General features: G+C 43.9%; 1 protein-coding gene across 6 annotated transcripts in view; it reads right to left on the bottom strand.

Moving 5' to 3' along the window:
* Positions 1-1282: 1282 nt before the first annotated feature.
* MCM10 (minichromosome maintenance 10 replication initiation factor) overlaps positions 1283-13266 on the bottom strand; it is a 39718-nt gene continuing 27734 nt past the window's right edge. For all 6 annotated transcript variants that reach the window (XM_061582266.1, XM_061582265.1, XM_061582267.1 and 3 more), the window contains 4 exons: positions 8962-9075; positions 5118-5263; positions 4396-4438; positions 1283-2700 (listed from right to left, as the gene is read on the bottom strand). In XM_061582266.1, the coding sequence (XP_061438250.1) occupies positions 2617-2700; positions 4396-4438; positions 5118-5263; positions 8962-9075 (387 nt within the window). In that variant the 3' untranslated portion in view covers positions 1283-2616. The remainder of the gene's footprint in view (positions 2701-4395; positions 4439-5117; positions 5264-8961; positions 9076-13266) is intronic.

The following is a 13266-nucleotide window of genomic DNA, read 5'->3' as shown; positions in this document are numbered from 1 at the left end:
AATGAAAACAAAGTTTGATGAGACATGCAGTTATTATGGAAGGAGTAGAATTCATCTTTGCTTTTGATAGGGGTGCTTGGCAGTTGGCGTCTAGAAAATAACCCAGCAGATAAGTAAACATTTCTTACCTAGAAATTCCATTAGCAGCTGGCCTACTGCTATTCCAGCAAGAAAACAACACAGCCCTTTATAAAGCACATTTTTAACATGCTGCATCAAATTCCAAACACCTTTATCTTAATGATTTGAAAGAAATGCCAGGCTGGTAATTTCAGTGCCCTTTATGTTACTCCTGCACTGATCTTTCAAAAGCATGCACATTGTTCTTTCTTCATTTCAACAATCCCCCTCCCTGCCCACTCCGTCTAGGACATTAGGTCTCCACCTGCAATTCTAGGTCAGCACCTTATTTCTCATGACCTTTGCACAACCTTCATAATCCCACTATCTTTTGCAGCGACAACTCTCGGGCAATTGCAATTACAAGATCAAAATCAATGGGGTCAGTACTGAATCCCCCCAAGCTGCATGACCAGACTGGCTGCAGAGTCATTTCAAAATCATGCACCTCCCAACCCCCAGGGTTAATCCAGTAGGTTAAAAAAAAAAAAAAAAAAAGGATGTGTAATGTATAAGAAGAGGTGCCTTTTCTTTTCTGTATTTTAGGGCAATGTGCCTGAAAGGGAATGCTGAGCAGCTGCTGTACTCAGACCGAGAGGACAAGAAATAGATACAGAGAAGTGCTAGCAAATGTATTTTTTCTCTCCTCCTTCAAGCCAGCAGTTGCTTTGATGCCTCCTCAGCCTAAGATGAAGTTAGGTTTTAAAGCAATGATGGTGTTGCTGATTTCAGCAGATTTGCTTAGATATTTCACCACAGGCAATTCCACATCATATGGGCACTAGTGGGGAAGGAATGTCCCAATTGAAAGCATTCAGATGTGTAGCACCTCTGAACAGTGAATGCATCATGACTTCTGACTTGCATTACACTGGTCAGGAAACAATTTAGAAATCAGGGTCATTCCTCCTTCCATCTCTTCACCTTTGCTGTAGCCAGGACCACCACTGCCCCCGCCATTTCTTAAGCAGCGCTAAGAAAGATGATGTTATTGAATTCTTCAGCAGTTACCCTTCACGCTATCATCTGTAGACAAAGCACAGTCTTCAAAAGCTCACAGCTAAATACGGCACTTGGGCAAAGTAAGATATTTTACCTCATTCACAAGTTCCAAAAGAAACAAGGGGAGGGGGGGAGAAGAGACATGCAAAACAATCTGCCACAGATTTTTATCATTGTTTATTGTAATATTACATACTGGCCTGTTTCGGCCCATTCCATACATTTACTATGCAGCATATACATAAGGTTCCAAGACAACTAGGTAAGATTTTTAATCACAACACTGTAGTCCTCAAGAAATTCCAGTAACATACCAAGCAGTTATACCTTGTTGAGTCACTGAAGTCACAAGTAACAAAAGGAAACAATTTTGATATTAATTGTAAATATGGGCAAACCTGAAGGGATACAAAGTAAGTGGTGAAATATACATGGGTAAGATTTTTGCAAATTCACAGCTCAAGCTACCAATCCAAATTATGCCACAAGGGAAGATAGGAGAGACAACTCAGGATTTTTTTCTGAGCTTATCCATTGTTTATGAAGTTTTAGTTCCATTTCACATGACTGTTATGTTCTAATTTTGGAGATCCCCTTGCTTCTTGCTGAGTTTTCACAGAAAATGATGTTTTAGAGTAGACAGTTCACTCTCTGAAACATTCTGCACCCTCCAAACTACTGATAAAAGCATCTGGGCATGATACAAACTTGAATAATTTTTAAATGTTAAGCTAGGGCAAAAGTTTGAAAACCAAATGCATTAAAACAAGGTAATTTGTCTTATTTAAATCACAAAATACTTCTTTCTTCTTCATTAGGAAAAGTAAGACTTTGAATGATAATTATTCCAGGTGTGTATTTGGGAAGATGCATTAGTGTGGTGAGCATATTACCAAGACAAAGTACAAGTAGCCACAGTTTGGTGCTAGTCCTAGAAAGAATTATTTTCAATACAGATAGTTGAGAAACATCATCTTTCCAGGTACTGTGAAACCTTGCTCTCTAGACAAAGCCTGGTAAATGTTTTTTGTGGCGCTGCTGAGGTAGTTTCAGATTAATAGAGCTGGATGTGGCCACAACCATATCTGCAGAAACTTTCTGAGAAAGTGCTTCTATTACACTTCCATTTCAAGGAAAACATACAATGTGTGATCTAAGAAAATAGGTACCTCTTCTGAAATCAAATGAAGGGTAAATCCTAAATTATGATCAGGTTCACCCATTCAGCATTTCAGACTGAATAAAGAAAGCCCAAAGCAAATGATCATTCAGACTCCACAGAGGAAAGATGGTTAGGTAACTAAGGCTGCAATCCTAACCACATCTACCTCACTGAATCCAATGGGGCTTACTCCTAGGTAAGTGGAGTTATGACTGCTGTGTCTTTCAGAAGGAACTTGTCCTTCATTTTGAAACTCTGACCCACTGCACCTTACTAGAAACAGGAGACAAATTCAAAAGGCAAGTGCAAAGGAGAGAAAGAACTTTTCATAGTTATTTCATGCTGTTGAGGAATTTGGCTTGTTCTTCCCCTCTTGGCAAAAGAGTTTCCGCGCCGATCTTGGGACCTTTCTTCTCCTAGAAAAGGGAAATTTACAATGAGGCTGTGTTCCGATACAGTAGAATAAATGACAACTACAATCAAGAAGCAAAACACAGGGATTTAACCTCCTTCAGGTACAATCCACCGAAAAGTTCATCCAAGCAAGCCCCATACATTTCAATGAAGCTCACGCAGGAGAACTTCCCAATGGATTTATACATGTAAACCAATAAAGCCATTTTATGCTTGATAACTAGTGTACAATAACAATCCCAAAAGTGGAACTACAGCTACAAATGCTTCTGAAAAGGTGTTTCTGCATTTTAAATAAAATCTTGCCCATTATACACTCAATCAGCGTTACCCCTTGAGCCTTACTATCCAAGTGCAGTGTCTAGTACACTTGCACAGCTGGAGGAAGTCCGCTTCCCCCTCCTCAGGCTGCTTGTTCACACGTTACACAGGCACAAGTTGTCTTGACACATGTACAAATGTTTGGGTGAAAAAGTGCACATTTGTTGATTTGTACAAATCAGCTATTGTATATGCACATACTTGACACTCACTGAATGTTACATGTGAACAACTGTACAAGTGTACCACTCAGTGATTTGTACAAGCTGTACACTGGCTGAAGGTAATGTGTGAACAATCCTAAAGAGAACTCTGCTGAAGTTGTTAGGTATTCTGTGGCTACAGAACCAAGGGGAAGGATCATCTCACCCTAGTTAGACCAAGGGCTGTTGGGAGATTGCAACACACCCCAACACAGTTAGTACATATATAAAAGTCAACTGCCACAGGGCAACAGCTGTTTTTGGAGGTACTCAGGGAACATTTAAGAAAATTGCATTTCTTAGTTTTCTCGTATGCTTAATGTAGGTCCATTAATTTCAACAGGTCTACTCCAAGTAAACCGTAGTTGGCTACAACCCCTGGCCTGGAAGACCTCTTCATCAGGCCCACAGACTCCCCTCCTTGCTCCACCCCCAACAGCAATTAGCTCTTAAAAGCTTCTCTTTGTGCCAATGGGAGCTTTTAAAAAGCCTAATTGCCATGCACATTCCAAGGGCTTTACTTGAAAAGCAGTATATAAATATTTTAAAATAATTTTCTTAGGGGGAGTTGTAGCACACAGGGACCATTTTGGGGGGGCACAGCAGTGTGTGGGGCCATTTTCAGGGAGGATCACAGAAAACAGGGAGCATTAATCCTTCCCTCCTCAGCTGCAGTTAGGCTCCTCCAATTAGACTTTATAAAAAGCTGAGCTCTCAAAAAAAGTATGTCATATTGGTCCCAGGAGGCTGGTCTACAGAGCTGAGGAGAAAAACCAAAGGAGAGAAGGAGATGAAAGAGAACATGGACTGGACTGCCAGAGGGTGGGCATGTGTGTGAGAGAGAGAGAGTGAGAGACAGAGAGAGAAAAACATGGGGGTGTCTCTGGCTCCAGCTTCACCCACCACTGACAAGTTTATTTATTTGTTCAATTTATATCCCACCCTTCCTCCAAGGTCAAACAAAAACAGTTAAAAACACGCTAAACCATCTTAAAAACAAAAGACTTTAAAACTTATTAAAACAAAACATCTTTAGAAACATTTTTTTTTAAAAAAGAAAGGTTCCTCATGATGGAATGTGACCCTTGGGCTGAAAAAGGAGCATAAAGAGATAAAATGCAGCAGCTTCTTGAGAATCTGAACGCTGGTAGACAGTCTTGGGTTTACTCTCACCTTGAGCATTCCATCACGTTCCCATTTAAATAGACCACAATTGCTAAAAAAAGGAAGATAGAAACATCAGGATCAGTTCCAGTTTCTTTTGGGAGTAGCAGCGCATCAGATGGTCGTAATGTCTCATTTCCTTAATGAACATTGCCATTTAGAGTCTAAGCAAAAACCCTAAGCTCCACTCCTTTATGTATCTGCTCTGCCATTACTCAAATGGGCATTCTTGACACCCCGATCCAGTTCTGCTTCAGTTACTAAACTATGTGCAACTAAGTTAAGAGTGAGGGAGCACTGGCCTGGTTGCCTTGGTAACAGGAACACATTCCCTCTTTTCCTGACACCAGCTCCTTCATGAACAAAGGAGTCAAAGGGGTGCAAAGGGCAACGGGGGGGGGGGTGATGTCTGCAAAAATCTCCCTCCCATTTTGCCAAGCACAAATGATTGTAGAAGGGAGACTTCTATAATGAAGGGCAAACCAATTTCTTGTTTAGTCTAGGAACCAGCCATCTTGCTAGGTACAATGCCTGCAAACAGCCCCCAAATCCCTTCTTGCCTTCAGTAGCATGCAAAGCATCACTGCTCATTAGAAGGACCACTTTGATGATAAAATAAGCACTTACATAAAAAAAGCCCTCAATAAATAAGTTAGTCTAAGTGGTGAGGCAAGGTGAAACAAAGGCAAATACATTCTATAGTATACATTCTATACAACAGCTCCTCTTACCTGCAGTGTTTTTTTGGCAGCTTATCAAGAGATATTGCTCTGTTTCCACACTGACACTTGAAAAATCGCTTGACACCATCATGCCAGTGATAATCGTGATTTTGTTCCACACACGAATCCAGGAGTTTGAAATAGGTATATTTACACTTTAGTGTAAAAAAAGAGAGAGGGAAATAGAGAGGGAGTCACACACTTTAACCAAGAAAATGAACGCTCTCCAACTTTTCCAAAGTCACTGTTGTAGTGAAAGCCTGGCACTCTGCTGCACAAGAAGAGCAAGTTACTCTAGGAAGCAGGAGGAAGCAGCTCTCTGTGATATTGCACCTGAGAGGACAGCCCTTTCTGCTCCCGATACTGGTCCCTCTTCCTCTTTATGACCACCTTTGGTGCCATGGTATACTTCCCTGTCAAAGAGCAGATCACATCATAGACTTCTGCATTAACAGTGAGACTCAAAGGACCCAGGCATTGTAATGGTGGAAAATGTCCACCTTCTACAGACATAAACACAAATGAACACGCCACATCTTAATACAGCGAAGAGCTACATGTGGCAGACAGAACGCTAGGCTTGAACTGGGATGATTTGGCTACTGCAAAGTTTGCTCTCTCTCACTCCAGCCTACCACATAGGGTTGCTATGATGTTAAAATGAGGTCAACTCCTGGTTAATTGGGAGGAGGATAGAATAGCAGTGTGAAAAATATATAAAACTTGACCTCGGCTTATCATTGTATCCAACAGGACTTGAATACACAGTTTTGGACTGATTGGACGTGCTGAACTAGGACCTGGGAGGCCAGGGTTCAAATCCTCACCCAATCATGAAGTTGCAGGGTGACCTTGGACCAGTTACCGTCTCTCAGCCTAACCTACTTTACAGGGTTGTTGCAAGAATAAAATGGGAGGGGAGAACCAGGTATGCTACCTTCAGCTCCTTGGAAAAAAGGAGGAACGTAAGTGTAATAATGAATAATTAAATAAGACCGGGCCTTTAACTGTGAATATTCCTTTCTAGAGACCAAGCTGGCCTGTGTATAAGGCCACAAACCAAGGTGGATTCAGCAAGAACATTGCCCCTCCTTTGGGTTTCAAGTGCTACAAATGCCAGGGCCGGTTTTAAAGGGTGGCCAGGTGGGGCACTGGCCCAACGGCCCCTGGAGCTACAGGGGCCCCCCCAGCTGCCTCTCCGCTCCCCTTCTGCGATCTGTGGCCCCCCCCATCTACCTGTCTGCTTTCTTTTACCATTGCCCTTAACGAAGATGGCAACCGCGGTTTCCCTAAGGTACTGAAGCCCCTGCCGCCATCTTAGTTGATGGCAGAGATGCGCACACATAGCATGCACGTGTACCAACAACAAAGATGGTGGTGGAGGCATCATCCCCTTGGGGAAACCGCGGCCGCCATCTTCATTAAGGGCAATGGTAAAAGACAGCAGACAGGTAGGTGGGGGGCGCAGCTGGGGCCCAGGGCAAGCTGATGCCCAAGGGCCCCAGCATTCCTGGAGACGGCCCTGAAAGAGCCACAGGCAAAGTAAACCCTGTTTCTTAGCACTAGAGGGGTGTGGATGCGTCAGTATTTTTCAAATGGTATGGTAACTTTTGGAAGGCTCACCTTCTGCTGACCTGGGCTGTCTTGGTTGCTTACAAAACTCAGGTCACATCATGATATGCCCAAGGGAGCAGCAGGGTTCCTCTTTCTGCTCAGGAAGTGGAGTTTAGCCCCCAGCATGATGTGTTGACATTCAGGACTGAATTATTTCAAAGTGTTTTATGTTTGCATCACAATTGTACAGGAGTCTGGAGTATGTGCAGCTGTGGCTTTAACCACTGAAGTGTGTTATGGAGTGACGGATAGGGAAGGTTCCAGTTCACTTCACATTTTGGAACACACCTACTCATTTTGTTCCCCCAACCCCTTGGACCCACACGCAGATCGCAATGTAGTTCTTCAGATTCAGCTGCGTCATTGACAAATTGATTCATGTACACTGTGCTTATGATGTGATCTGAGGGCTGATTGTTCCTTTCTGTAACATTTACAGCTGTTTAGAGCAGTTAATACCTCCTCCATGGCTGTGTGATTAAAAAAAGAGCTGTTTTAAAAGGCTTGTAGGGCTGCTAGCAACATTGTACGGGGAAAAAAAGGTTGCTCCTTAGGAATGTAAGAAGGCATCCATTCCCATTCTACCCTGTATTTATTGTGTGCAACAGTGTTTCAGTTCCGCTGCAGTTTGTCATCCACCAAAACCTGCTACAGTAGGGCCCCACTTTTTGGCATTCTGCTTCTCGGCGTTCCGCTAATACAGCGCGAGCCTCATCTTCCACCCCCTTCTTCTCCTCCTCCAGGAGCGGTGGCGCAGCCTCACGCAACAACAGAGCAGGTCCCCACTCACTTTTGTTTGAAGGCCTGTTCTTTTGGAGTGTGTGTGGGGGGGAAGGAGGCTGAGTGCGATCAGCTGTAATGCACGATCAGCTGTGGAGCGGGGAGCAGAGCGTGATCAGCTGGAGCGCGGCGCTTCAGGGGCCAAAGGAGGCTGAGTGCAAACAGCTGGAACGCACAATCAGCTGTGGTGCGGGGAGCAGAGTGTGATCAGCTGGAGCGCAGCGCTTCAGGGGCCAAAGGAGGCTGAGTGTGATCAGCTGGAGTGCATGATCAGCTGTGGCACGGGGAGCACAGTGTGATCTGTTGGGCTACTGTGACTTATGTGTTTCTCACAGAAAGAGATCCAAGAGAGGAAAAGCAAAACCTGAAGCAAAAGGGTTAAACAGTGTAAAAGCTGTTGCCAGGCTGCCCAAGGCCAGCAGCTGGTTGACAAGGGCAACCATCTAGATAAAGAGCTGAGTGCACGGCCAGTTCTGGTGTGGGGGATTTTGTATGGAGAGAGAACTGTGTTTCAATGAATCTTAATGTCAGTAAAGACTCTTAAGGAATACTTTGCCTGGTCTGGATCATTTCTAACCAATCTGCATTGGTACCAATCTATGGATCACACTCACACGCTACACGCACGCCTTCAGGGGCCAAGCGCTGTCAGCTGGACTGCAGTGAGGCGAGGCTGAGTGGCGGCGCAGCAGGCTTTGTGTGTGGAGCTCGCTCGCTCTCTTTCTGGGGACCCCCGGAGGGTGTCGATGGGCTATGTCCCACTTTTTGGCGATTTGGAACCTAACCCGCCATATGAGTGGGGCCCTAATGTATTTGTCTTGCTGCCCACTGTATGTAAATTACATAAGTTGCATAGTTATTACATTCTTCCACCCCCCATTCATTTCAATGCAAAGGAAATTCAATGCAAATTGGGAAAAAGTAATAAGTTGCATAGCATTTGCGGACTGAAAGTGACATCAACACTGAATGTCGATTGTATTCATTGGATTGATTTCCGTTACAGACATGGGATGAATAAACAAGCATTGGCAATGTCAGCTCCCATTTGCTTTAGTCAGAAATCTCCGACACCCCTACTGCTCTCGTAAGTACATGGGGTAGCCATATTTTTCTTCATACAAATTCCCCAGGAAGGAATTGCAAGTACAGTGTATAGTCCTTCCCTGGGAGCATTTTAGATTTTTTACTGTGTGGTCAGGGAGTGCTCTAAGCATCTCTAAAACATTAAAGAAAGAAAAAGGCACCCCACAGATCTGCCCCAAAATTTTATGGAAATTGGTTGATCTGTCCATCCCCAACTAGGGTATAAGTGTACCGCTTGTAAGAATTGTGTATGCTCTGTGTCAATACTGGTTCAGAGCTCATTAGTACAGGTTGCTCAGGGTCAGAACAAGTAGTTACCCTGATGATGTTCAAGCCAGACTTTGGGCAACAATTAAGCAGCCTCTTCACTCACTGTTTTGCAGGTTGCAACACGGCACTTCACTTCTCTGATACTCCGCATTTTCTCTTCCATTTGTTCCTTTTTCACCAAGGGCTCAAAATAGCGTTCCTGCAGCTCAGCTTCAAACTGTGACAGGAGAGATGAAACTTATGTTGGCTGTTTACACATCAAGATTAAAGTCCATGTGACTTGTGTTAACTTAAAAAAAAAAATTACATCTCTGGGATAGGAAGGAATATTCAGAAGCAATAAACAGTTCATCTCAATTGAATCCTTACCCTGAAATTATAAAATATATAGTAAAAAATAAACATGCCATTGTAATTTTTTGAAACTGTTCAGGCTCCTTCTTACCCTAAATTAATTTTCCTTGGTCCCCAAGTCTACCACCATTTTGATAGATATCAAATAGAACCAGTTATAACCTATTCTTTCCTCCCAGCCCATGAATAAACGCTACTACAGGCGGGCCCTGCTTATACGGCAGGTTCCGTTCCGGACTGCTGCTGTAAAGTGGAAATAGCCGTAAAGCGGAACCCATTGAGTATAATGGGGCGCATCGCATGAAAATGCCACAAAAGCAGCTTTAAAATGGGGAATTTCCCCTAATTGAAAGCCGCCGCATTAGCGGAACGCCAGAATGTGAAGCGCCGTTAAACGGGGCCCTACTGTATCAGAATATACTTCTGGTACCCTGCTTTTTGCTTCAACCAGGAATTGTGTGCTATTTCATGGTAATAACATAATGATACAGGGCACAGAATTTAGAATATTGAAACTCTCAGCCTTAAAAACAAAGTTTCCAGCCCTCAAGAGAAACATAAATGTATGGGGGCAATGACAGATGAAATCTGAAAAGTTGGGCAGAGGAGAAAGAAAGACCGGTTTACAATGCCATTCATAAACCTTTTTCCTATCCCACAATTAGCAGAATGATACAAACTAAGCATGTACAACTTCTATATTTTTTTTATAGGTGGGAGAATCCAGCTTATTCTGTTGCAACTATTTGCTTTGCCTTAGCACAGAATTTTGTTTTTAAGCATGGGTCTGATATAGCTCCTCACGAAAATCCACTTAAAGGCAGAATAAAGACCAATTCCAATACAAGTTGTAACAGTCATGGGAACACTGGGTTTATCCAATATGACCATTCAACAAGGGGGGGGGGAAGGATTTATGCCCCTTTGTGAGGAATGATGCAACCATCAACAAAATTCCAGCATAAATCACAGACCCTGTTCATGAGGTAGCTGAAAGGTGGTAAGGAAAAGGAAGTGAGGAGAGAGCTTATGGAAAGTTTAACAAGAACCCAGGCTGTAAAAAGTGATTGTAGAAGCAGTAGAAAGCTAAAGGAATGCTCTATTCTAGGAGAGGCTGGGAAGGACCTGGGGAGGAATTTGAGGAGCTGCCTGCCTAACTCCAACTTTGTCATGTGGCTCTGCCTGTCCCAAGTGGTGTGGTGGGAGTTAACCCATTGTCACCCAGAGGCCTTCTGCACACCAACAAGGGACACAACGGAAAATATAGAAGCATATTTGAAAACTGTCAGTGGGCTTTGGGCATGACAAGGCAGAAGAGCCAAGAGTTCTGCAGCAGGATCAAAAAGCTTGTTTGTGTCATCCTAAGAGGATCTTGCTTAGGAAAACGATAGGAGCAGAAAGAACCTATGCACCTTTCCTACTGAAGATTCTCTTTGGGCTGGACAAAACCACCACAAGGATTAACACAGAGCACCTGTGCATCAGGGCTGCCTGTGCTTCTTTCGTAACATCCGACCCTGCCTCAGAAACCTAAGTGTGCTTTGGGAACAGCTTTTTATGTCAGAAACCTCCATCTAATCTGTGTACCTTAATTCTATTGACCTCTGGCTAACTTCTCTCTTCCTTCCTCCTCTTCCGGCGAATAAATCTACTACTGCCTAAGTATTGCATCAGTATACCAATCTAGCCACGGTGTGGAACAAGCCCACTCTCAACTAGCTTTGGCTGCTATCCCAGCCTCACGCAGGCAGCACATCCACATTATGGCCTACACACAATAAAACCTGAGAACTGAACGTACACATACACATGCAGGCTGTAATTCACGTGGATATGCACAAGTGATGGAGGCAGAGAAGGCACACTGCTCCATCCGATCGGCTGTATCAGAGTCGTCTAACCCAGCCCTCCGGTTTTTGAGTCTGCTGGCAAATCCACTCATATGCCTCCTGCAAATGACTAATGGGTTCTGACTGGACATTTGGAAACATTTTCATCCCTGAAATACACTCTGTTAGGGCCGATTCAAGCATTTATGCAAAACCACTTGCCTTTTCATTGCTTGAATACCCAACATTTCCAGCTGAATTTGATTCCATAGAAAAGCATTGCATTTGAGATGACCTGAAAGTTCTAACTGTGGTATCTACCCTGCGATGTCACATTCACAGGGGCAAGTTGTGAGGTAGTGTCCAATAATGTTCAACAGGCACATGTGCAAAAGATGCATACATATACAAAAGGACTTCAAAGAGACTTTTCTAATGAATATAACTGAATTAATACACCTTTTAAAAGGAATACTACACTTTTAAAAAGGAATATTGCAGAGCCTTTGATTATTAGAACTTGGTGTAAAAGGTCTATAGCAACAGGCATCTCCAGAAGAACTGAAGGGAAGTGATTCAGTGTTGACTCAGAGGAAGAGTGCCATCTACTGAACCAATAGCAACATCACTGGTCTTTTTAAAAACACAAGATTCAGTTGTTCAAGATGAAAAGCATATATTTGGGACATTGCATGTTATCACTCAACCTTGGCTAAATAGAAAAAGATACGCCTCCCTCTGCAACAACAAACAAACAAGGCAAATATCTAATCACCAAAATGAAGTTGTGTAATCACTTTACAGATGGGGAGGGAAACCTTTTTCAGCCCGAGGGCTGCATTCCCACATGGAGAACCTTTTGGGGCTGGAGGCCAGTGGTGGGAGGGGCCAGAGGCAAAAGAGGGTGGAGCAACAGGTGACTTTACCTTTGTACAGTAGAAGTCAGAGGATTCTACATACACCCACACATCTCTCCCAGGGCCAGCACCAGCATGCCCTGGGCCCCGGCACCTGCCCACATTCCCCACCTACCTTTCCCTTGAAGTGAATGCTGGCCACGCTGTGCACACATGCCTGCCATTTTTTATTTATTTTATTTATTTATTTAGTTTAATTTATATACCGCCCTAAGCCCGAAGGCTCTCTGGGCGGTGTACAAAAAGATAAAAACAAGCACAATGTATGAATACAATAAATACAATAAATCAAGAAACAAAACAAACAAACAATAAAAGAACCAAACAACGTCCAAAATACAAAATAATGATGAAAATGCTATTAAAACACACTTTAAAATGCCTGGGAGTATAAAAAGGTTTTCACCTGGCGCCGAAAAGATAGTAGCGTCGGCGCCAGGCGCACCTCATCTTAGTTGATGGCAGCATTTACTTCAAGGGAAAGGTAGGTAGGGCGTGAGGGTGGGTGTTGCGGTCCTGCACAGTAGTATGAGGGTGGCTGAGAGCTCCCTCTCTGCAATCTGCGGCAGGGTCAGGAGCGCCCCGCTGCTGTGGATCATGAAAGGAAGCACTACCCACCCACCCACTCTAAGGAGGGGCCTTTCAGGAGCCCTTGGCCAGGGCCTGACCTGGTCACCCTCTGGCACCGGCCCTGATCTCTCCATTCTCCGTCTAAGCAAGCAAGCGGCACTATCTCAGTTCAAGGACACATTCCATCTGGAAAAAGCACTCAGAGAAGGTGCAGAACAGGGCCACTGATGGGTGCAGCCTGGGGATAGCTGAAGGGCCAGATAGAGAGACGGGGGATGGGACTAAATGAGGTCCCCCAGGCCTCAGCTTCCCATCCCTGATTTACAGATTTGCAAAGAATTTCTTTTTTGCCCTAGTCAGGAAAACATTTTTCTGTATTCAGACTCTTCTCCTTTAATCAGTTACTAGACTTTCCAGCAGTCTGCTTTGAGAAGGTGGCAAGTGTTAAAATGTCACACTGCTAAGTGTTGTTGCCATTGCCAGTATTCTCCTGCCACTTCTCCCCTTCTTTCACTCCTGCATTGGCAGCTGGGGAGCCTGGGAATGCTCCAGAGAATCAGATTTGGCCTTGGGGCAGTCTATTACAGTCTCTTCTTCTGCATTAAAAATGGTGAATGCTGCCTTTCTAGGAGTGCAATTCGACACACAACACATGAGAGATCAAGAGTAGTGTCTCTCTTACGAGTGTTCTCAATTGCAAAACTATTAGGCACGTAACTTGAAAGCCACATGGTCCTG

This window comes from Rhineura floridana, chromosome 8, assembly GCF_030035675.1.
Source record: "Rhineura floridana isolate rRhiFlo1 chromosome 8, rRhiFlo1.hap2, whole genome shotgun sequence".
Classification (NCBI taxonomy): domain Eukaryota; kingdom Metazoa; phylum Chordata; class Lepidosauria; order Squamata; family Rhineuridae; genus Rhineura; species Rhineura floridana.
This window is presented reverse-complemented; position numbering and strand designations above follow the sequence as displayed.